The 21,521-nt window shown below is 51.4% G+C and overlaps 8 protein-coding genes across 8 annotated transcripts; 3 read left to right on the forward strand and 5 right to left on the reverse strand.

The window, feature by feature from the left end:
• Positions 1 to 2,116: 2,116 nt before the first annotated feature.
• Positions 2,117 to 3,237, reverse strand: BO79DRAFT_240798 (uncharacterized protein; the record flags this gene model as incomplete). Its single annotated transcript, XM_025685061.1, has 4 exons — positions 2,767 to 3,237; positions 2,521 to 2,524; positions 2,333 to 2,484; positions 2,117 to 2,222 (listed from the first exon to the last, which is right to left on the reverse strand). Exons 1-4 carry the CDS (start codon positions 2,868 to 2,870, stop codon positions 2,117 to 2,119), a joined length of 366 nt encoding a protein of 121 aa, XP_025534757.1. The 5' UTR covers positions 2,871 to 3,237.
• Positions 3,238 to 6,091: 2,854 nt separating this feature from the next.
• Positions 6,092 to 7,305, reverse strand: BO79DRAFT_276435 (uncharacterized protein; the record flags this gene model as incomplete). The annotated part of the gene is made up of 4 exons (XM_025687760.1): positions 6,092 to 6,332; positions 6,404 to 6,523; positions 6,632 to 6,682; positions 7,048 to 7,305. The coding sequence occupies 4 exons, from the start codon at positions 7,303 to 7,305 to the stop codon at positions 6,171 to 6,173; spliced, it is 591 nt and encodes a 196-aa protein (XP_025534758.1). The 3' UTR covers positions 6,092 to 6,170.
• Positions 7,306 to 9,902: 2,597 nt separating this feature from the next.
• BO79DRAFT_60772 (FYVE zinc finger domain-containing protein) lies at positions 9,903 to 11,538 on the forward strand. The gene is made up of 2 exons (XM_025689483.1): positions 9,903 to 10,572; positions 10,782 to 11,538. Exons 1-2 carry the CDS (start codon positions 10,126 to 10,128, stop codon positions 11,205 to 11,207), a joined length of 873 nt encoding a protein of 290 aa, XP_025534759.1. The 5' UTR covers positions 9,903 to 10,125; the 3' UTR covers positions 11,208 to 11,538.
• A 243-nt stretch (positions 11,539 to 11,781) lies between these two features.
• BO79DRAFT_181952 (GNAT family N-acetyltransferase) lies at positions 11,782 to 12,507 on the reverse strand (the record flags this gene model as incomplete). The annotated part of the gene is made up of 1 exon (XM_025680187.1): positions 11,782 to 12,507. A coding segment is annotated over exon 1 (672 nt), but the record flags the coding sequence as incomplete, so codon positions are not given.
• A 410-nt stretch (positions 12,508 to 12,917) lies between these two features.
• Positions 12,918 to 14,757, forward strand: BO79DRAFT_240801 (rRNA (cytosine-C5-)-methyltransferase RCM1; the record flags this gene model as incomplete). Its single annotated transcript, XM_025685062.1, has 3 exons — positions 12,918 to 13,118; positions 13,240 to 14,590; positions 14,660 to 14,757. The coding sequence occupies 3 exons, from the start codon at positions 12,918 to 12,920 to the stop codon at positions 14,755 to 14,757; spliced, it is 1,650 nt and encodes a 549-aa protein (XP_025534761.1).
• Positions 14,758 to 14,837: 80 nt separating this feature from the next.
• Positions 14,838 to 16,361, reverse strand: BO79DRAFT_159715 (uncharacterized protein; the record flags this gene model as incomplete). Its single annotated transcript, XM_025678957.1, has 4 exons — positions 14,838 to 15,862; positions 15,915 to 15,983; positions 16,037 to 16,162; positions 16,217 to 16,361. The coding sequence occupies 4 exons, from the start codon at positions 16,359 to 16,361 to the stop codon at positions 14,838 to 14,840; spliced, it is 1,365 nt and encodes a 454-aa protein (XP_025534762.1).
• A 1,306-nt stretch (positions 16,362 to 17,667) lies between these two features.
• Positions 17,668 to 20,418, forward strand: BO79DRAFT_290833 (long chain fatty alcohol oxidase). Its single transcript, XM_025688934.1, has 3 exons — positions 17,668 to 18,295; positions 18,350 to 19,461; positions 19,512 to 20,418. The coding sequence occupies exons 1-3, from the start codon at positions 17,925 to 17,927 to the stop codon at positions 20,276 to 20,278; spliced, it is 2,250 nt and encodes a 749-aa protein (XP_025534763.1). The 5' UTR covers positions 17,668 to 17,924; the 3' UTR covers positions 20,279 to 20,418.
• A 14-nt stretch (positions 20,419 to 20,432) lies between these two features.
• On the reverse strand, positions 20,433 to 21,358 carry BO79DRAFT_181963 (glutathione S-transferase family protein). Its single transcript, XM_025680188.1, has 2 exons — positions 21,194 to 21,358; positions 20,433 to 21,122 (listed from the first exon to the last, which is right to left on the reverse strand). Exons 1-2 carry the CDS (start codon positions 21,242 to 21,244, stop codon positions 20,514 to 20,516), a joined length of 660 nt encoding a protein of 219 aa, XP_025534764.1. The 5' UTR covers positions 21,245 to 21,358; the 3' UTR covers positions 20,433 to 20,513.
• Between the last annotated feature and the right edge of the window lie 163 nt (positions 21,359 to 21,521).

Below are 21,521 nucleotides of genomic sequence, written 5' to 3' on the forward strand. Positions count from 1 at the left end.
TGGTTGAAGTTTAATTCATTGCTTTGGATTCTGGACCTCGTCGATTTTGTGTTTGGCTTTGGATGGTCGGATGGTCGGATGTTGGTTAGCGAGGGTTGGGTCTAGAGCACAGGGCTGTAGGGAAATTTCTCTTCAAGGCTTGTAAAATGAGCATTGATTTTGCGATCGTGGAACTAGACTAGCTTTCTGCAGCTAGAGAGGTTGTTTCGGTTAGCTAGTGGTTTCAAATGGTGCAGGGATACTATTTTGCTCACGGAGTTGAAACATTGGCTGTCTTTGACATCGGGTAAAGGATGAGCAGGTGGTCAGAAGATTATTTCAGCCCAGAGACACTAGACTAGATCCTGCAGATGAACGCTTACCTCCGTCTCAGTTCCTGGTATAATGTGCTAGTTCCATACTAACACTTATTGAACCTAACCTGTGCTTAGCTTACTACCAGCACTTATGATTTCTTGACCTGTCCCACAAAGGGAAGAACACCGAGAAAAGCTAGTTATAGAAGCCGTGAACGATAGACACATCAGTATCCAACACATACCATCATAGTAATACATCTCACTTTCCTGCTCCATGTTCTCAAAACGATATATATATGTTTTGAACTACTTGGACACAGGAATTCTGGCATAGTATTCATCTGCAAGAATATCAGCAATATACAAAACGGTGGCCTATCCGGGAACTTTCTTACATGTGTGATGGAGAGAAAGCCACTGTCGAAGTGAGATCATTCTTCACGATGCTAGCCTTTTCACGCCGAAACTGCACATACCTGACGAACGTACTCTTTTACTTTGGCCCCCGGGGCTGGGGTAGCTCCTTGGACAGTGAGACAGGCTGTGGAAAGCTCTGGATAGCATTGAAATCATATTTCTGGTCAAAGCTGGTCTTCTCAATATGATGCCCCTTGGAGAGGGAAATCATAATAGTCAGGAGATTAGCTACTTAACTCTCAATGGAGAATGTACTTGCAATACCTACAGCATCTTTCTGTATGCATTATGTTCTTCAAACATACCCATAAACTTAACAGCACTCGATATCACATTCGGCTGAATATATGTTCAACTCTGCATGATTACGGATATAATCCGCAATTGCAGGCGTATTGATCTGACCGATTCTCATATCCAGGGATACAACTCAAGATCATTACAGCGTAAGCATCCCGTACTCGTATAGAAATGAAGCTAGACCCTTGAATGTTGCGGGAGATAGGATCTTATCATAGTCGTAGATAAGCTTCCACGGTGCGCGTGCTAGGATGTGTTAGATATGATACGCATGTCTTTGAGTCTGGCTTGCTCGTGAGTAATGCCCTTTTTCTTATCGAGCTATGAACAACTAATGGCTTTGATATCTGTGTTCATGTAGGGTATTCATGTCCATTTGCTAGTGTGTCAGATATTCAACCTAGTGTGAACAAGATTCAGGTTGTCTTTCCAAAGACCGGCAGATTGTCTGCTTCATGTGAGGTAACTAGGCGGATGCAACTCGCGCCGGTTCGGGTGATATGGAACATTGTTGATAATTCTTTGACTGGTGCTGTGCTACGTATCTTAGATGGATGGTATCATCTGGTAGCTTATCTTTCATGAGGGTTGGGATGAGGGTGAATCAGTCTGATTCGAAATGAATGATTTGATTGATGGCACTTTCGTCCTGATGATGTGTCAAGATAGAGGCAGTAAGCATGCATGACTTGCAATATCTCAAAATGATTAACTTGCACTCTTGCAGCTCACTATAGACACTGTGACTAGTCGGCGCGCACATCCAGAGTGATTAACACATGTCTCCCTGGGCATATGTCAGCGCCGTCTTGGTAAACCGATGGCTTGATAAAGGAACAGAACTAGTGTGAGGGGCTGTATTGATCTGAGGTGGGCAGGTGTAGAAGTTCAAGTCCAAGTCGGCCAGAATAACATGTGAATGAATCCTTTGCAATGGGGACTACAATGGACCAGTCGAGATGATGGTGCCATGGCAGCTGTTCTATTAGTCCTACTGTCATGTGAACGGACGATGCCATGTCTAGAAGCTATCTGAAGGACTGTATCTGATATTTTACCACCTTTGGGCAGAACACAGCGGCGTCATCGGAATTCGATATTCATGATAGCCTACGACACCCAATATCGTGCACGTCCCGATAGATAACAGCTATGGTCATCACCCGCGCGCCATGCGTCCTGGCACGGACTATGACCTCTCGCACACTCTAGATGACTTGTCGCAGGTTATCAAAGAAGACATACCCGCGATAGCCCCGGGTTCACACGTGTCAAAAGCTAGAGACAGCCGGATGTGTAAACTATCTGGCCAGCACTATTGGACGAGTAACATCTCAGGCAGATGAGTAGCATGTGTCCGGGCAGGCCCGGAGCAGGCTAGCTGCAGAATGCGGGGTATATACACACCCATCAACTGGCACCGGGCCTTGAAGCTTATAGCGGTGACAGCTGGATGTAAGACATCATTCTTGGACGGAACAGGTCAATGCTCATTGAACCTGACCTGGCTGGATGCCGGTATGCTTACTGCCTTGGTCCCGAGCCCATGGCCGCCCTCAGATGACGCACGGATTGCATACTGGACGGCCGACACGTGTCCGTCTGCCCGCGCGTCCGGATGCGTGCAGTTCTAGCTTGTAGACAAGGCACGGCCAGAGTCGGAAAGTCGACTATGTACACTTCGTATCGACAGAGATCGGAACAAAGAGGGGGCGGGAGTTCACGCGTGACTCAGTATGGCTGCAGAGACCCTAGTTGGCAATCTTCCGAGCGCAGCGGTGCTTCTTTGTCAGGCTGACCCTGCTCGGCCCGGTCGTTGGCCTTTGTGGCTGAGGGATCCATGCTTGACTCCATTGACGAGGATGAATATCAGTCAGTCAGTCAGTCAGTCAGTCAGTCAGTCAGTCAGCAGATGTGGACGATGGCAGACTGCGGGGTTCTTCCGATCTTATCTCCAGATACCAGGTATGCAGCAGAGGGGATTCCAGAATGTGTGTATGTACTCGGCAGATAGGTACTCCACCGCACTAGATCATCAGCATTGAAGACAGAAGAACAACTCACCGTGCGGCCGGTAGGTGCATGAGCGCTCAACTCAAGTGCAATGTATCCATCTGTATCTCAAAAAGAGGAACACCGTAGTGATGTCACTTGAGGCAGCGCTAATGGCGGCCAGACGCGGCTGGGGAGTGTCTATCATAGATTGAAGAGGGGCTGCGGTGAGAATCAAAGAAAAGTTGAGTGAGGGGTAACTGGAAATCACCCCGCCATTGACGCTTTGGGCATCAACAACAAGCCGTAGAGCAGGACAGCCTTGTCTAGACTATCGCCTATGTGGACTGTAGACCCTCTGTTGGTTAGTAGTATTCACCGGTCGCCTGCTGGTCGCCTGCAGAACGAAGCACGCTATTCTGCCATTTGCCCCCAGCTGAGAGGAACTAAATCGAGTGGATGGATACTATGTAGATTGTAGATGGTTAGTAGCCACCGCCACAGCAACAAGAAACAACACTAATTCATGCCGGTCACGAGACAGATCCAACGCCTGAGGAAACCAACTCGGACTAGTGCTTCCGCGTCATTTCAAATAAGGTGATGCTTGACAAATCCAATATGATAATTCTCGGCAAAGAATAGGAGTTCGCCTAGATATCTGTCTACCCTCGTTTGCCGCCGACACATCCAGCTCGGTCTCGATCTAGATCCCGCCTCCTCGGTTGCGGGAATTTACTGTATATCTTCTGTCAAAGAATCACTGTTATGTCCGAAGGCGGCGATACTGTCGCCATCATCGGAGTAGCGGGGCTCTGGTGGCATTCGTGGCGGGGTAACTAGTAAGAGTATATTCCAGAGAGACAGGGATGTGCTGATGAGTTGGTCTTATTCTTAGCCTTCATCTGGACAATAGCATGTGATGGTATCTGATATTGATTCAAGAGCTGCTTATTTGGTTTTGTAAGTATACAGGCAGTATTGATGATGTCTAAAATACTTGAGTATGTCCATTTAGCAAAGTAATTCCAATAGTCATTGATACCTATAATACCCTTTAGCATTTCTATACTCAGCCACGAAATACAGCAACTACATATTCATTTCAGACCAGTCAAATCATACAATGCTCTGTAGCACTTAACTCCTTATCTCCCACAAATCCCCAAGGACAATAGTACCATATCCACACCATGAATCTAGTCACTAGCGAATCCTTCCCAACTTACCACCACTGCAGCCCAAACCTTCCTTCCTCGCTCCTTCAATCCCATCCATCGCCAGCTAGCTAGCTATCTACCTATTACCTCACCACCAACCCAGAAGCTTCAGCACAGATACCTCAAGCAACCGTGCGCCATCGTCAAAGCACACACCTTCGTACTTTTTTCTTGACTTCCCGAGATGATGGGTAGTAGATTGGGCAGGACAAAGTAGGTTTTGATAGCCAGCCTTATTCGTATAGCTTTAGGTTTTTTACTTCGCTTGGGGGGAGCACGGAAGGGAAGTTTGAGGCTCTAGGTGCAGTGATCAGCATAGTGATTTCAACTGGTGAATAGTGAGCTGCTGCTTGAGTGCTAGATTTGGCTTTCGTACTTTCAGTGTTTAATAGCTATGTAGTGGTGTGTGGTGAGGAGGAGGTTGGGTAGGTTTGGATTGTGTATAATGTAGGTTAATTAATTATCTTTGGGGGTATGTTGGGACTGCTACTGGTCGTAGTACTGCTTGTGTTTATTTTAGGATTGAATAACCATCATCTCTTTAATAGTATCCAGTAGTACTTACTTGGACGAGACCTCATCGTTTTGCTACCAATTCATGGCCTAGTAGCGTTGGAGGGGTAACAGCTCAATCTCAGCTGTATATATTTGTGTTACATAGTGCCAGTGCATATAATGCACAAGTGCAAAGTCCCCTGCTTAGTTGATATGGGTTACTATGCAATCAAATGGAGAATAAATCGAAATTAGAGTGTATGCCATACAACGCCCAAACAAGCAAGGTGAACGTTAATCCTAACTCCAATGTGAAAGGATGTTGAGAGCCAACCGATCTAACCCGATCAGGATCCGGATGCATCGGATGAAGCAGCGACCCAATAATTGGGCTGCAGTTCTGCAGCGGACTAAAATCTCCTGATGATGGTTACACAAAGAACACCTAAAACAAAACAAAAGAAAATATTATTTGGCATACGCTAACCTCAGGACGAATTGATGATGGTGTTTCACTGTTAGAAGAAACAACAGCCAAGCGACATACGTATACTCGACTCTATTTTAAGGTTGTAAACAACAAACAAACAAACATCCACGAGTGGTACGGAGTCAACCCAACAACTGAACTAGACTACGCGGTCTCAGTCTCCATCGCAAACATTGGTTCGCTGCCCCCGGCACTGCCTATCTACACTCGACAGAGGACTGGCTTATCTTAGGCTGGTCTGGTCGGCTCGGCTGTGTCTAGTAAGTTTAGTCTAGTGGCAGTGAGTTGTGGCACGTATGCACATCCACTTTTCCCACTGATCACTGATCGTATCATGTGTACGGTTCGCCCTGGCCCAGACATCCACCGCCAGTGATCTTCGGATCATCGTTGTTCATCGCCCCGAATTTTTGCCTTCGAGGGACGGCCGGGCAGGCGATTCCTCGGTGAGGGGCAATTCTCGGGCACGGAGGCTTCGACGAGTGTTCGATGAGATTACCTGTTCGGGTGGGATCGACGTTGAGCTGTCTGTCCGGCTCTGCGTTGAACCGTGGTTCGGGGTTGGGGAGGGTGTCGGGCTACGCGGATATGGTAGGGTTTGGAGATGCCGAGAATTAACCACGTCTCCTCCTCGTGTGGTTGAGGAGGGGGGGAAGGGACTCGTATACAGTATGGTTCCCGCGTTATTATTGATAGGGTGGATATGATTGGTTGGCAGTTCCCAACCGTCTGAAGAGCGTTGTTTTTGTTTTGCTCTGTTCGTATGGAAGCTCGATACGGAGTACGTAGTAGGATGGGTTCATCTCAAGAGGGAGGGATGTACCTGGTTGCTGGGAAAGGGTGATCAAACCCGTCGGACTCCTAATCTGATGGATCGACTGTTCTTGATGCTTAGCTTGGCGCTTAAACACGGAGTCGCCTCAGTTATCAGTTCCTAACGCAGGAGCCTGCTCTGGGTTACATCCGTGTTTGATGTCTACTTAGCGGTCGATCCGGCCAAGCGCTTAAGCGGCCTGCTTCACGATCGTATCGAATCGCCTCGAAATTGAGACGCCAGCGCATTTTCCAGGCGCTTCCATATAACGAGCAGCAGTTATAGTTCCTAACTTGCTTGAATCCCTGCTCGAAAACAAAGCCATCGTCGTCATTTCCTAAGCTGGACAAATGAAGCAGCTAGTATTCCTGGGTGCCTCTCTGGTGCCAGGGAGGGATCCTGAGTAGTCAGGTACTAGGTACATCCTGCCACCGCCTCGCACCCGGTCTAGAGCTGCAGCGGCAGGGATGTGCCTTGAGGATAGTTCACAGCCAGGCTGTACGGTGCATGTAAGTCCGCGGATGTCTTACATCCTGAGCTGCACGTCTGCACCAACCAGCAGGCGGCCTGTCAGGAGTGGGATCCTCTGCCGATTTAGACTCACCGTAGCGGCTGCTAGACTAAGGCCGACTAGAATATTCGAGGCGGGTTTCAGCTGGGTATAGCACCAAGTTGCACACCGGGGCAGGCAATCAAAATACTGACTTGCCTCGGTCGTGTGCCGCCATGAATAATTTGACAGGCCCAAATCCACGAGACCAGTCCAATCATCACAGCTTCAATAGTCAGGCGCATCCACCACGGGCGCAGGGGAAGCCGAAGAAAGTCGACAGCGGCAAGTCAAAGGCTCAACGGCCGAGGTGCACCGGAAGCGCTAACCCGAAGCGGTACCGAAGGTGTCTACACGCGACGCGGTTTGTTGTATCTGTTACATAATCTGCTCGAGGCAGTTTGCCCGACAAAGACACCAAGTCATGAAAGTTATAGTGCACAGTAGGAGAGACGCCCTGGAGAGGCGACTGGTTCGGGGACTGTCCGTGCTGGCCTGGAGGGGCACTGACCAATGGCAACGTGGCAAGACCTTTTCAGCCAATCAGTGTGCAGCGATAACGAGCTGCAGGAGGACTCCAATCCGGAGGCGAGGTTCAAGGGATCCACCGACTTTGGGAAAAGCGGTTCTCCAGCTAATTGGTTTCCACTCCCACCGGTGCAAAGGCCCCATTCTGAGCAGCCATCCATCCAATCCAACCCAAACCCAGTCCATGCTTTCCGTTCCATCTCATCTGTTTCTTATCCGATCGGATTGATTGGCACGGGAGAGCAGTCGGACACAACGGTCGGTCTGTCACCGCCAGAAAGACGTTGGACTTGATGGAGTCTTGCTTGCAAGGGGATGGGGATAACAGTGGATGTATGTGTGGATATGTAAATAGTAGTAGTACTGTAGTAAGTGGTAACTGCACACTGACTCCCCTTCCCGTGATCATTGGAAATAGGATAGACCATTTCTACTTCCGAGGCTTTGGGAAGGGAACACCCATGTACACAGTAGTACTAGCAGTTGGTCTCGTGAACTCTTCCTAAGAGAGCAAGTCATCGCGGTCAAGGCGGCCAGTGGGTCTTGACCTCGGGTGGAGTCCGCTTGCCAATGAGAAGCCACCCTATTTTGATTTGATGGGAGATTCACCGGTCGAGCGTTCCGTGGTCTGTAGCCGTCGCTCAGAGGCGTGTCTCTCTCTGTCTGTGTCTGTCTCTCTTTCAGCTGCCACTATTACAAAGTAGTCTATCCGATGGCGGTTGGAGTCCGCGTTAGGTGTCCGCTTTTTTTTAATGGAGAAGCGGACCCTCTTTCATGATTAATTGTGGTACCTTGCACGGTAGACTCCCGTGCTTACAGCAGAGTGAGTGATATTGGCAGTTGGTGGGTTTGGAGAAGGGGAGAATAATGGGGACAGCTGTGTACATCGTGAGGAGTAGTGGGGGGAAGAACAATGGAGATGGCTCAAAGGGGAAAGTTATCAGATGCGGGCATTAATCCATTTTCGATGATGATACCGTGTTCCAAGTCTTGTTGCCACTAGACCGGGATGCATACTTGTTTGCCTCAGGATCGAGAGTTGGAAAAGGATGATACAAGGTTGACTCTGGGCCGCCCTGTGCATGCCGCGGGGATGAATGAATCATCGATGGGCGGTATGGAGGGGAAAAGATACGGAAGATCCTCGATCGAAGGAATGCCCGGTGCGGGTGGGAAGCAAGAGGCGGTCAAGAGAGAGCAGGGGGTGGTGGTGTGTGTATGGTTGTTGTCATCATGACTTTCGGCGGAAGGGGGGAAGGAATGAATGGATATCGAGTGGTATTGACTGGTTGGCGATGCAGCCATCCTCCGTCCACTCTGGATATTACCGTGGACGGGCAGCAGGTAGTAACACCGCATTTGTCCATCCCACCCACCGGTACAAATGTCATGAATCTGCCAAGAACCGGGCAGAAGTAGATAGATTGGATGTATTACCTTTATTTTCATTTTCATATGACTATCACGGAGGAATTGCCGGGCATACAGAGTAACGAGTATATTGCATCTCTCGTCATCATTATCCCCCATCATAATAATACCAACTATTAAGACAATCGGAAACACCCAGCAGAGTAACACTCCGGCGTAGTATCCGATATTCGTCTAAATCCCGGCTTTGGAGATTATCTTCTCTTTCTCAGGGCGGCCTCGGTAAAATGCCGTGCTGGTTTGGGGTTAGTCTAACCTGAATCCGTCCGATCTGCTGTTACGGATTGGTAACGCCGGACGATCGGGGAGTCCGTCCAGTTCCAAACAAATCTCCTGGATTTTCCCTCCAGTCCTCGGCAACGAATTCGTCAGGGGGAAAAAACAATGGTTAGTCGAGTAAGATATGAGTATGGGAAAGGAAAGAAACATGAAATAAGATGAACTATCAGTAGGTCACGATCACATTCTTATGACATCTTGCAGGGTGAAAGGGGTGAGAAAGAGAGGAGAATATTATCCGAAGAAGCAAATAAGATCCCAAAAAGTAAAGTAACATTCAAGTCGTAGTAGATACATCCAGTAAAAGTCGAGTAATAATATTCCCCCTTTGTTACTTACAGTGTAGGGTAGGGTAGGGAAAGTAACTTCAGTCAGTTATCGTCACGATCAAGCGTAACTTTCTGGGAGTGTAAGGTCGCCTCCGATCCTCCAACGGCTCCACTCCCTGCCTTTCTTCGGGACTTTCTAGCCTCAACCTAAGCCGCCGTCGGAACTACCTATCGAGTCCAAGCAGACGAGACTGCGCTGCTCGTCGGGTTAATTTAGCGTGTTCAAGGATGATGATAATTATTATTATCATCGGGGTCTCCATCCACTAGCGCATCTCCACAATGCATGGCAAAAAATCGCCCATTCCCTATTGCCCATTTCCCATTTTCCACCCACCCCCCCATCCCCGTCCGGCGGATGCCACTTAATAATTCATTCATTCCTGCTGGGAGTGTCCTGTAGGAGTAGAGTCTCGCTCTCTTATTAGTAGCCCTTCATCGCCCACCATTATCACCTGCTTCTCCCCCTTCCCTTTCACTCGTCCCGATTCGTTTCGAGTACCACCCACCCACTACTTAACTATTTTATCATCTCACTATTAACTCACTTACTTCAACTCCACCCCCCACGCGGTTTGCTTGTGCTGCAACCCGATTCCCTGGATCGATCCTCTCTATATCGCCTATCTCCAGATCCCAGCGTCATCGCGAACTTTATCCCACCACTCTCCCGCTTGCCACTGCGATGCGCTTCTGGTTCCGTCCAGCTACTCTGTCAATGGCCATTAACTGATCTAATCCTCTCTGGTTACTGTTGGCATCATAACCCATCGATTCACTTGACACCTTACTGAAAGCGATAATTCATAATTCCCTCAACATCCGCTGCTATTAGTACTTGGTCTACTGTCACCTTATCTTCCACTTTTGACTTCCATCCTCTCAACTACTCTCCACTCTACCAACACTTGATAACCAACATCTCCTCCACCTTCTACCCCAAATTCTTTCTCAATATTTCAACACCTGATATCATCTCAAATGGCTACCCACGTTGTGACTGCGACTACTACTGCCCCTGCTTTCACTGGCAAGCAAATCTCCGTCTACGGCCATCCCTCTCCTGTCAACTCGGCCGAGACCTCTCCCGCAAATAACTCTCCTACTTCTCCTCGCTATCAGCACTTGCCGCTTCAGTCGAAGCAACTTCGTCCCCTCAAGGGCCCTCTCTACGTTCCTGCTGCCTTGCGCCCGACTGAGCGTCCTCAGAAGGCCTCTTCTCCCCCGACTCCTCCCCGCAGCGTTCACGGTTCTCACGGTTCTCTCGACAGCCTGAACGAGGGCGAAGTTGGTGCACCTGTTACTCGTCGTTCGACCATGGAGAGCTACAACAGCGGTCCTGCTGTCAGCAAGCTGGCAGAGGATGAATGGATGAAGAATGAGCACCTGGGTGAGGTCACTGGTCTTCCCACTCGTGATCACTGGAAAGTAAGTGAAACCAACTTCTTCAGTCCCTTTGCCCCTGGGTGGACGCGTCTACTATATAGTGTTGTCATGGCGCAAGCCGAGCCCCGGGTCGCGCCATTATTGCGTTGCGCGATATCGCGTGATCGCCATGACGACATCCAGGCAGCCTTGCAACAAACCCCCTTGCAAAGAAGCAAAAATGAACTTGTGCTAATAAAACCTTCCAACAGGCGGACTCTGCTTCCCCCAACTGCGACTCTCCTACCTGCCGCTCCTCTTTCGGTCTCTTCCTTCGTCGTCACCACTGTCGCCATTGCGGCCATGTCTTCTGCTCCTCCCACACTCCTCATGTCGTCCCGCTTGATCAGAATGCTCGCTTCCACCCTGATGGAGTTCCCTCCCGCGCATGCGACCTCTGCTGGAGCGCCTACCAGCGCTGGGAGGAGTCTCGTACGGAACGCCTGAGCAAGATCCAGAGCCTGCTCGATGCCCAAAGCAGAGCCTCCGACAGTGACAATGAAGAATATAATACCGCCTCCGACCGCTCGGATATCTCGCCGGACGAGAATGCGAAGCCCGCTCTGACCGGAGTGTTGGCCCAGAGCACTGAGATCGCCGCCAGCGTCCCTCGTGGCTGGAACTGGAGCACTTTCTAAACTATTACGACAACCACGGCTGATGAACAACAACATGTCCATACCACCCATGTCCATTGACACTACGACATTGGGAAGCAACTTCACTTCATACATACCTGTTTTAGAACATACTTTTTGTCGCTTTTCGCTTCTGTTTTACACCATGTGGGTTTGTTTTTTTTCTTCAACGGTTTCGGTCATTGCTTGGAGTTTGCTCGGATGAATTGCGGATTAATGGCTAATGGGCTTTACGGGCGTTTGATTTCTTCTTTATTTGTGAGCTGCGACAGATCGTCGACAGAGATGCGGGGGGCTTCTTTTCTTAATCTTGTTCTCCTTTTACTACTCAGGATACCCCGTCATGGTTGCTTATGCGCGGCGATCTCTTTGTTGGTTCCTTGTTTTTCGCTTCAGTGTGAAGTTTACTTGATGAGCTGTGGAGTTTGACATCACCATGATATGCAATAGACTTATTCAACAACCAACCAACCAACCCTCTATCCACGTAGCTGTATACCCACATGTAGATCTATCCTCTTAACAACCCTCAATACATACACTATATACACACGACTCCCCAAATCTAAGAAGATTCAACAGACACTCTCCTCCACATCCCCACATGCTCAATCCCCTCCTCATCCCACCTCCCCAACGCCTCATCTGTCTCAAACCCCAACCTCTTATACATCCCCTCCACCTGCACCTGCGCATGCACCAACACCAGCCCCTTCCACTCCCCCTCGACCCCAGCAACATCCCTAAACGCCCGTTGAATCTCCCCCGGATTCTGCGCCGCCCATTTTAGCGCCTTATCCACCAGCACCCGTCCCAATCCATATCCCCTCCACTCCTTGACCACCGCCACCCTCGTCAGTTTCACATACGGCTCGCTTTTCAGATCCCATTTGGGGAGACTCGACGCTGTTTCAGGGTGCGTGAGGATCTCGTGCGGTGCGTGGGGTGGTGGCACGAGACGGATAACGGCCACGGGCGTGGGGGTGGTGGGTTCAGTGTCTTGGTGCTGTGCGTAGACTACCCATTGCCAGCTGCGCGGATCGTCCGAGTCGATTTCCCCGTCCGGCGTGCAGTTCTGCTCATGGACGAAGACGTCCCGGCGGATCAGGAGGGCCGTGGTTAGGGGGTCCGTGGGGGTTGCGAGTGTGGTTGTTGGTGGGTGGACGGTGAGTGGTGGATCGGAGGAGGGACCCGGGGGTGGGATGAGGGTTGTGGTGAATGTTGGTTGTTTGGTGGCTGTGGACATTGTGTTTCAGGGGTGTAGAGGTGGTGGTTTAGGGAGGTGTGGAGGGAGTTGGGGAGATTGTAGGTGCCTAGGTGGAGGGAATTGTGTGGGATGGGGGATATGCGGGTTTAAGTATAGATCGGACGGAGATGCGGAGATAAGGCCTATTCCAACTATTTATGTGCCTCGTGTTTGGTGGTGGGTGAGTCATTAGGTCGGATGTGATAGGGTTGGGTATGTTTGCCAGATTACTTACTTCCTGTCCCATATATTTAGTCTTAGCGATGAGATAGGTTAAATATTTTTTATAAAGGTCATTTGTTTGGTATTTGGTTACTTGATCTGAATGTATACTTAGTTATTTATCTCCTCCGATAACCCAACCAAACAATGCAAACACCAAGTTTTCCTTTTCCATCGCATCGCATCTCAACTCACAATATCGACAACTCTACCATGCAATAACCACCATCTCTCTCCCCATCATGTCCCTCTACTACGACGCCGTCTCCATCCTCACGGCCCCCTCCACCACCGGTGGCTCCTTCAAATCCCGCATCTACAACGCCCGCAACATCAAATCCGCTCCGGCGCAAATCTACGCCCTCATCATCGAAGCCTCGAAATGGGATATTCTCCTCAAGGAAGTAATAGAAGCAGCGGGGATACTCAAGCTTGAGCCGAAGGTACATACACACATACCTCCACATATACACACATACCAGCCATGCCTGCCTGCCTGCTCAACACACCCACGAAGCAATCCAATCCAGAGAATACTAACTAACCAAGCCCAATTGAATACAGTTAACTCCCCTCCTCTCCCTCCTCCTCGTCCACGACCTCCTCCTCGCCAAATCCGGCCTGGCCGCCAAATCCACCCACCCCCTGCGCCAAACCATCGAGCGACACAAGACCCGTCTGCGCGGTGAATTCACCAAAGCGCGAGTGCGACGCGGATGCGCCACGATCCCGGCGCTGAAAGATGCCATCGCGAGGGAGAAGCTCGCTCTGCAGGGCGCAGCAGGAATATCCACGGCAATCTATCCGCGCTGGGTACGAGTAAACAACATCCGCACGACGCTGGAGAAACAACTCTCCACCACGTTCGCAGGCTACGAACAGGTCTCGTCACTAGCGGAGCTTATCCTCCCGAAGAGAATGGTTCTTGACCCCCATGTCCCGGATCTCATTGCCGTTGCGCCAGGAGCGGAGTTTACGTCGTCGCCGGCGTACAAGAACGGGGAGATTATCTTGCAGGATAAGGCGAGTTGCTTTCCTGCGTATTTGCTTGTTGGGGATGAGGATGAGGGGTGGGATGATGGTGGTGGATTGTTGGATGGGTGTGCTGCGCCGGGGAATAAGACGACGCATATGGCCTCGTTGTTGGCGAAGCAGCAACATAAACATAACAAGGGAACTGGGACCTACCACATCTTCTCCATGGATCAATCGCCTATCCGAGCAAAGACTCTCCAGAAGATGGTTTCCACCGCCGGCGCAGACACCATGGTGACCGTCCTCCCAGGACAGGATTTCCTCGCTCTGGATCCAACTGATCCCCGCTTCGAGAACGTCTCAGGCCTGCTCCTCGACCCGAGCTGCTCCGGAAGTGGGATCATCGGTCGCGACGATGTGCCTAAGCTGACACTCCCTGAGTCTACTACAACCTCCTCCTCCTCTTCTTCGACAGGGAAAAAGCGCAAGCGTCGCGCCAACGACGAGGACGACAGTCGCGAAGGAAAGAAATCTTCCACCACCACCACCACCACCACCATGACAGAATCCCCCTCGGCAACAGACGAAAACGACGTCCCGGTAACCGGAATGACGGAGGAGCGCCTCATCAAGCTTTCGAACCTGCAGACGCGGATTGTAGAGCACGCGCTGAGTTTCCCTGCCGCAACGAGGGTCACGTATAGTACGTGCTCGATCCATTTGTTGGAGAATGAGGCGGTGGTTTCGAGGATTTTGGCCTCGGAGGTGGCGAGGACGCGCGGGTGGAGGGTGCTCAGGAGGGATGAGCAGCCTGTCGGGATGAAGAAATGGGTGCATAGGGGGGTTAGGGAGGAGAGGGTGGTTGAGGGCGGTGCTGCTACTGGTGGTGAAGGGGTTGAGGTGACGCTGTCGGATGAGGAGTTGGAGGGGTGTTTGCGGTGTTGGCCGGGGGATGAGGAGGGGACTGGGGGGTTCTTTGTTGCTGGGTTTGTGAGGGATGGGGATGTAGACGGGGAGATCAAGGAAGAGCAGAATGAGGTTGAGGTGGACGAGAAGTTGGATGAGGATGAAGAAGGGGAAGACGAATGGGAGGGATTCTCGGATTGAGTTCATGGGTCTATCATAAAGTAATAGTAAAACGGGACATGTACAGTATAAAAGCAAAGTCATGTATAGGTATAGAACGATCAAGAGGAGAGGAACTTCCTCTGCTTATTCCGCGTTCGCTGCAACGTATACACCTCCAACTTCACCGCAATCATGACAATATCCATCCCATCTCCCTTGGGCCTCGGTTGCATGCACAGCCGCCACTGTCCGTTGCGGACAATCCACGGTCGATTAATGGACGCCTCTTCAACGCGCTTGCGCTTCCTCGACGGCTCCTCTGACAGACCCTCCGAGCCGGACATGCTGTCCCGGAGAATATCGGGGAAGTACTCCTTTTCCCCGTCGACGGTCATGTCGGTATCCATAGAGAGAGAGGCCCACAGACGGTCTTCCGGCGCACTCTCTTTTTGTCCAGCTGGCCGGTTCTGGTCACCCTTCTTCCCCGCTATCACCTGCAGAAGGCTGCTTACGCGGGCTTTCGTGGTGCCCAGAAAGGTGGGACGTCTGCTGGTGATGTCGAGGATGGTGCTATCGTCCCCGATCTCGAGGATCAGATCGTACTTCTTATCATCGACAAACGGGCGAGAGTAAGTAACCAGGGCTGCCGACATGGTGTCGGCCTGAGTGTGGCCGGGAGGAAGAGCGATGTCTTCTACGTCGATGCCCGACCGACGGACGTCCTCGAGGCGAATGACAATCTCATCCCGTTTGCGGATGGGATTGAAGCTGATGTGGTGCGGGATGAGCTGCTGCTCTAGACCGCGCAGATGGAAGTAGCGGCAGTCCCGCAGGAGCTCTGCACGATGTGCTTCGTTTCGGATATCCAGAGGATATCCGCGAAGGAGATGGAGGAGCTGCGCAAAGACCTCGCCCGAGCGGCTGGGGACGCTGGGCGGGGTGATTGCTGGAGGTCGCAGGAGACCCTGACGGTCCAGCCCGGGAAATACTTCCAGTGGCGAGGCGAAGAAGGCGGCGAATCCCAACGTGAAGAAATTCGGCGAATCCCCTGGGCTAGAGAAGATATCGCGAGGAATCTGGAAATTGTGGCCGCCAATTCGGACGAAGATCTCCGACTCGAATAGTTGGGAGATCAATCGAGGAACTGGTGGTGTCAGTACTTGCTTTCTCAATGATGTTGGGGACGGGTCTCCTACGGCTATAGAATTGGGCATCCGCGAAGAACTTGACGAACTGCGGCCCATCTTTGGGCTGTATATGGTAGCCTGGTCGCCGACAGTTAGTTGAGATGCTGCATTCTGCGATACGCGCTATTTACCTTGCAGATGCCTGGCTATTTCCTTGAATGTGGTGGGATCCCGGTCGATATACAGGGTCCTGACGTTGGAGATATCTCCATTCAGGCGAAGCTGCTCCTCGAAGAAGCGGGAAAAGTATGACGGGGCTTCACAAGTTTAGCAAGGAACAGCATGAGGGCGACTGGTTCGGGTCGACTGACCATCGGAAGCAATTGAAGCTCCCGAGAGGCGGAAGAGCTCAGTTCCTATCTGAATGGAGAACACCTTCTCCAAAGGAAGGGTGCATTTGGGCTCCCCATTACTGGGAGATTGGCTTAGTGTCGGTCGGCCAACTTCACTCGACATTGTGGATTGTGTAATGATGTTCCGCAGTGGAAGGCCTTGTTGGATTGAATCAGACGTGTTCAAGCCCACGCATGTGGTGATGCTCAAGACGGAATGCGCGGCACGTACTGCGGTATGACCGGGCCTGCAAGGGTCCTTCACTCCACAATGCACGGTCGGAAATGAAAGTAGCTTCCCCGGGACGTGTGCGGGACAATAGTCTGGCCTCTCAAAAGAAGTATAGTGTAAAAATATAAGAAAATACTAGAACCACGAAGTCACAATTTGAGGACGTTGTCCACACAGTCGACTGCTCCCTTTCGGATCAGCTCTGGACAAGAGAAGTCGATGAGTTCAGTCCAGCTCAAGAGGAGAAAGACGACAGTTATATGCAAAAAAAATCTCAACCGTGAGCTGGCGAGAAGACCAGTTGAATCACATCGTGAACCAACAACAGCCCTGGGATATCTGGCAGCGGAATCAGCCAGAGTTACGCGCTCGGAGGTTCGGCGCGCGCATTCCGGGGGATGGGATTGTCACGCACAGCGGTTAACTTTGGCTTCTGTTCTTCTCGCCGTGAGGGCAGTATTGTTGGACCAGGGTTATATTGGAGTTTGATCTAGCGGATATCAGAGCAGCAGGAAGACTGGAGCAATCATGATTGAAGTGCAGCGCCTTGTCCTCGCAAGCCACCCGTTGGATGTACCGCGGGAGATATGCCATCGGAACCGTATCGATCGTATGGATTGAACTAACTCCCTCACCTCACGACATGGTGACGCTTCAATTGCAGTAATTGCAGTAGAGCGAAAGGGGTACTGTTAGTTGAGTGAGTCGAGGGGACAAAGTGTTAAGGACAATTAAACATGACATTGGCATGCGCTCTTCACATGGCAAATGTAGTGTAAGTGTCTAAAGTACATTCCCCGCACCCAAAAGAATGGCCTTTTCTTTTTCCCTCGGCGGATCCGCAACATCCCCATTAGCCAACCCCGAACAACCAACCAACCAGCAAGGACTTAGCAGCTTCAACATTCTTCTGATGGCTCCTGATTCTAGTATTCTACTCATATAGACTTTCGGATGGCCCCACTGCTCTCCAGTTCAGGTCTCCCTTTTTTTTTGATGTGCCTCGGGTGCCGTGCGCTGATCGTCACATCGCCAAAATCACCCAAAAAAAATATGGGGAACCACACCCCCCGTGTTCTCACCGAGTTGGGAGAACGTTTCTGGCGTGCCTGGCGCATTTAGCATTTAGCCCTCATCGATCGCCCTTTCCCGAGTGGCAGCACCACTAGATTTTAGTCACTTGGCCTCCCCTCACTCTCGCAAGCATTACTTCTCTGGGATTGTAATCGACGCTGGGGTGGTTGGCTGCTCAGCTCACACGCCTCGTCTTTCTCCCGCTATTTGAAGGCGCCGAATTCATTAGCAGCCGCCGTGGACCATCATCTCTCTGCTCCACTCCGGTTCCTCTTGAACATGGTTTCTGGTCATTCTTAATTCATCCGTTCATCTTATACATACTACCGAGTACCTTCTATACATATATCACTAGTATCCTACCAGGTGGACACGCACACCATGGCGGAACCAGCCTCTCACTACGTTCCTCTGGACGTGCCTCTGCCTCCAGTCCCAACCACTAAGATCTTCACAGAGGAACAATGGACCACTCTTCTATCGTTGGCTGACACGGTCATTCCTTCGATCCGGAGTCCGACTGCATATAAATCAGCCTCGACCAAGGTCATCCCGCACTCCGAGCTGAACAAGTCTCTGGCGACATTGACTAAATCCATTCACTCTCCGGACGCTGGCACCATTGCAGCACAGTACCTAGAGGAAGACGCGTCGTCAAACCCTCTGTTTCGAGAAGGCTTGCAGCGCCTATTCGCGCAGTATGTGCACGATGAAGGGAGAAATGGCCTAGGGTTTATCCTCAATGCTCTCAAGTGCGTATCCATTCTCAGACGTGGCCGTACCAGTCAAAGCTGACATGAGAATAGTACCCGGGCGGGATCGCTTCTCCTGACAGGATCTGTAACTCCGATCCACGAACAACCGTTACACGTTCGGGAAGAGATCTTCCGCGGATGGGAGACTTCTCGGCTGAGTCCGCTGCGCGGTGTCTACAGGGCTTGCACGGGCATGTTCAAGCAAACTTGGGTCAAGTTCAGCCCCACTCTTGCTCCTGTACTTGGCTTCCCCAGAGTGCCAGTGCACGGCAAGCCTGCCGATGGTTTCAAGCACACCTTCCTCCAATTCCCCGCCGCAGATGAGCCGGAGACCATCGAGACCGACGTGGTCATCGTTGGCAGTGGTTGTGGTGGTAGCGTGGCTGCGAAGAACTTGGCCGAAGCAGGCCACAAAGTACTAGTGTTGGACAAATCCTATCACTACACGTCCAACCATTTCCCCATGAACTTCAACGAGGCCTTTAATAGCATGTTCGAGTCAGGGGGTGCCGTCGTGACCGATGATGGCTCGATGGCTGTTCTGGCCGGTTCAACCTGGGGTGGCGGTGGCACGGTCAATTGGTCCGCTGCCCTGCAGACACAGGGATTTGTACGCGAGGAATGGGCGAAGAACGGCCTGCCTTTCTTTACCTCGATGGAGTTCCAGAACTGTCTGGACCGTGTTTCGGAACGGATGGGGGTCGACGTTGAGCATATTAAGCACAACAAGACAAATCGCTTCATTCTCGAAGGAGCTCGAAGATTGGGCTATGCTGCGAAGACCGTGCCACAGAATACGGGCCACACTGAGCATTATTGTGGCTACTGTACGCTCGGCTGCCATTCCACAGGGAAGAAGGGCCCCACGGAAACTTTTCTCGCAGATGCCGCGACAGCCGGCGCAACCTTTATTGAAGGCTTTCGTGCAAACAAAATCCTGTTCACTGACACTAAAGATGGCCAGGTAGCGTCAGGGGTCGAGGGAGTGTGGACATCTAGGGATGCGTACCTAGGTCGTTCAGGTGCAACTGCAGTTACGCGAAATGTCATCATCAAGGCGAAACGGGTTGTCGTCTCTTGCGGCACCCTGCAAAGCCCATTGCTGCTTCTACGCAGTGGACTGAAGAATCCCCAGATTGGCCGGAATCTCCACCTTCATCCTGGTAAGATGCTCTCTGCGGGAAGGGAATGTCATTGCTAACGTTATCCACAGTTGCCATTGCGGGTGCAGTGCTAGATGAGGAGTTCCGCCCTTGGGAAGGCGCTGCGCTGACCACCGTCGTCAATGAGCTCGAGAACCTAGATAACCAAGGTCATGGAGTTAAGATCGAGGCCTTGTCAATGGTGCCCGCGGCTTTTCTCCCTCTATTCCCCTGGCGCAATGGTCTTGACTATAAGCTCTGGGTGCAAAAATTGCCTCGCATGGCCGGTCTTATTATGCTTGCGCGCGATCGAGGCACTGGGCGGGTTTATCCAGACCCGGGTGATGGACGAATTCGCATTGACTATGCTGTTTCACCCACGGATCGTAAGCACATTGTCGAAGGTATAATCGCCAGTGCCAAGATGGCATATGTTTCGGGCGCAAAGGAATTCCACACTTCATGGCGCGAAGTGCCCCCGTTCATCCGCCCGGTGGAATCCGATGCCGAGGATACGGAAGGTGCCAATAATGCAGCACTTCAGGCTTGGATCGCGGAAGTGCGTCGCAAGAAACCCCTTGATCCGGAGCGAACCATGTTTGCCAGTGCGCATCAGATGGGGACGTGTCGAATGGGCAAATCACCAAGGACCAGTGTGGTGGACTCGGACTGTCAAGTCTGGGGCACCCGGGGTCTGTATGTGGTGGATGCGTCCGTCTTCCCCAGCGCGAGTGGCGTCAACCCCATGCTCACCAACATGGCCATTGCCGACCGGGCTAGTCGTAACCTGGCCCGATCGATGCGGAGAGGCGATCAGAACTTCCATGCTCGTCTGTAAATGAATCATACTGCTCGTGCAGCAAGCCCTACCTGTCCCTTGTCCATACATTCATACCAGACACATTCATAGCAGGGCTGCTGGTTGTGGCTGGACCCATAATGGTATATATCGCTAGCAGAGAACCAATACATTATTACTTCAATTGATCACAGTCAATTTGTATTGCTTTTCCTAATAAGTCAAGTCATAAATCATGATCGCGGACCGGCCCCAATCCATGCATCTCTCTGACTTAGTTCTCAGGCTCCTTCCTCTTCTCCACGAAGACCTTAGGTCCAAACGCCTCCTTAACATGCTCACTCTCAAGAACCCGCTCATACCAAGCCACCACAACGGGATAATCCTTCCTCATCTCGGCATCAATACTCACCGAGAATCCCCAATACAACGCCGCGGCCAGACTAATATCCGCCAAGCTCAACTTCTCCGTAGCCACCCAAGTCCTCCCCTTCAACCGATTCTCCAAAGCTCCCAACGCCCGGGTCAACTTCTCCAGCCCACTCTTCTCCGTCGCCTCATCGTACGCCTTGTACCCGATCCGCCACAGCGCCAACGAAGTCACTCCGCTCAGCACCTCTCCGTCCGCGAAGCAGATCCACTGACGGATCAGCGCCCGTTCGGCGGGCGTGCTGCCGACCAATTGGCCCGCTGCGGGACCGCTCTCGGCCACGAACTGCGTGATGGCGTCGGATTCGGCCAGGAGGGTGCCGTCCGCGCCTTCGAAAGCGGGCACCTTACCCATGGGGAATTTGCTGAGGAAGGTCGGGTCGCGGTTGGTTTCGCCCATCTTGAAATCCGCCAGGGTGAGGGTTAGGTTGTTGAAGTTGGCGGCTGCTTGGGTCTAGTTCAGTTATGTTGGTGGTTAGTAGGTGATGAGTGAGGGGGGTAGAGGGGGGGAGGGGGAGTACTAACCTTCATGACCCGGGGGTTGTTGGGGTAGGTGTAGATAGTTCCGAAGGACATTTTGGCGGTTGTGATGTTGGTGTATAGTATTGTTTGGAGATTGAGGAAGTTTGTTCTGGTTTGGTAGGATGAAGCAAGCAATCAAGCAAGCTGTGGACAGTCCTTGGGTTATAAATATGTTTAGGAGAATATAGATCGGATCAAGGCGGAGTGGAGAGAGAGGGGTTGATTCCTAAACTTGAAGCTGAGATGACAAATCAGCGGAATGGCGGTGGACGATCATACATTCTGATGGAATGTGATGGAAAGTATTACTACTACTCTGATTCAGTGTGAG

This window comes from Aspergillus costaricaensis (genome assembly GCF_003184835.1).
Source record: "Aspergillus costaricaensis CBS 115574 unplaced genomic scaffold BO79scaffold_47, whole genome shotgun sequence".
NCBI classification, from domain to species: domain Eukaryota; kingdom Fungi; phylum Ascomycota; class Eurotiomycetes; order Eurotiales; family Aspergillaceae; genus Aspergillus; species Aspergillus costaricensis.

What these genes read in the sequence shown, in the direction of transcription:
- BO79DRAFT_290833 (XM_025688934.1), top strand. Translation starts at nt 17,925, where the DNA reads ATGGCGGAACCAGCCTCTCACTACGTTCCTCTGGACGTGCCTCTGCCT. An exon ending in TTTATCCTCAATGCTCTCAA is followed by an intron (nt 18,296 to 18,349) that starts GTGCGTATCCAT and finishes ACATGAGAATAG; the next exon opens with TACCCGGGCGGGATCGCTTC. An exon ending in GAATCTCCACCTTCATCCTG is followed by an intron (nt 19,462 to 19,511) that starts GTAAGATGCTCT and finishes CGTTATCCACAG; the next exon opens with TTGCCATTGCGGGTGCAGTG.
- BO79DRAFT_181963 (XM_025680188.1), bottom strand. Translation starts at nt 21,244, where the DNA reads ATGTCCTTCGGAACTATCTACACCTACCCCAACAACCCCCGGGTCATG. An exon ending in ACAACCCCCGGGTCATGAAG is followed by an intron (nt 21,123 to 21,193) that starts GTTAGTACTCCC and finishes TAACTGAACTAG; the next exon opens with ACCCAAGCAGCCGCCAACTT.
- BO79DRAFT_60772 (XM_025689483.1), top strand. Translation starts at nt 10,126, where the DNA reads ATGGCTACCCACGTTGTGACTGCGACTACTACTGCCCCTGCTTTCACT. An exon ending in CCACTCGTGATCACTGGAAA is followed by an intron (nt 10,573 to 10,781) that starts GTAAGTGAAACC and finishes ACCTTCCAACAG; the next exon opens with GCGGACTCTGCTTCCCCCAA.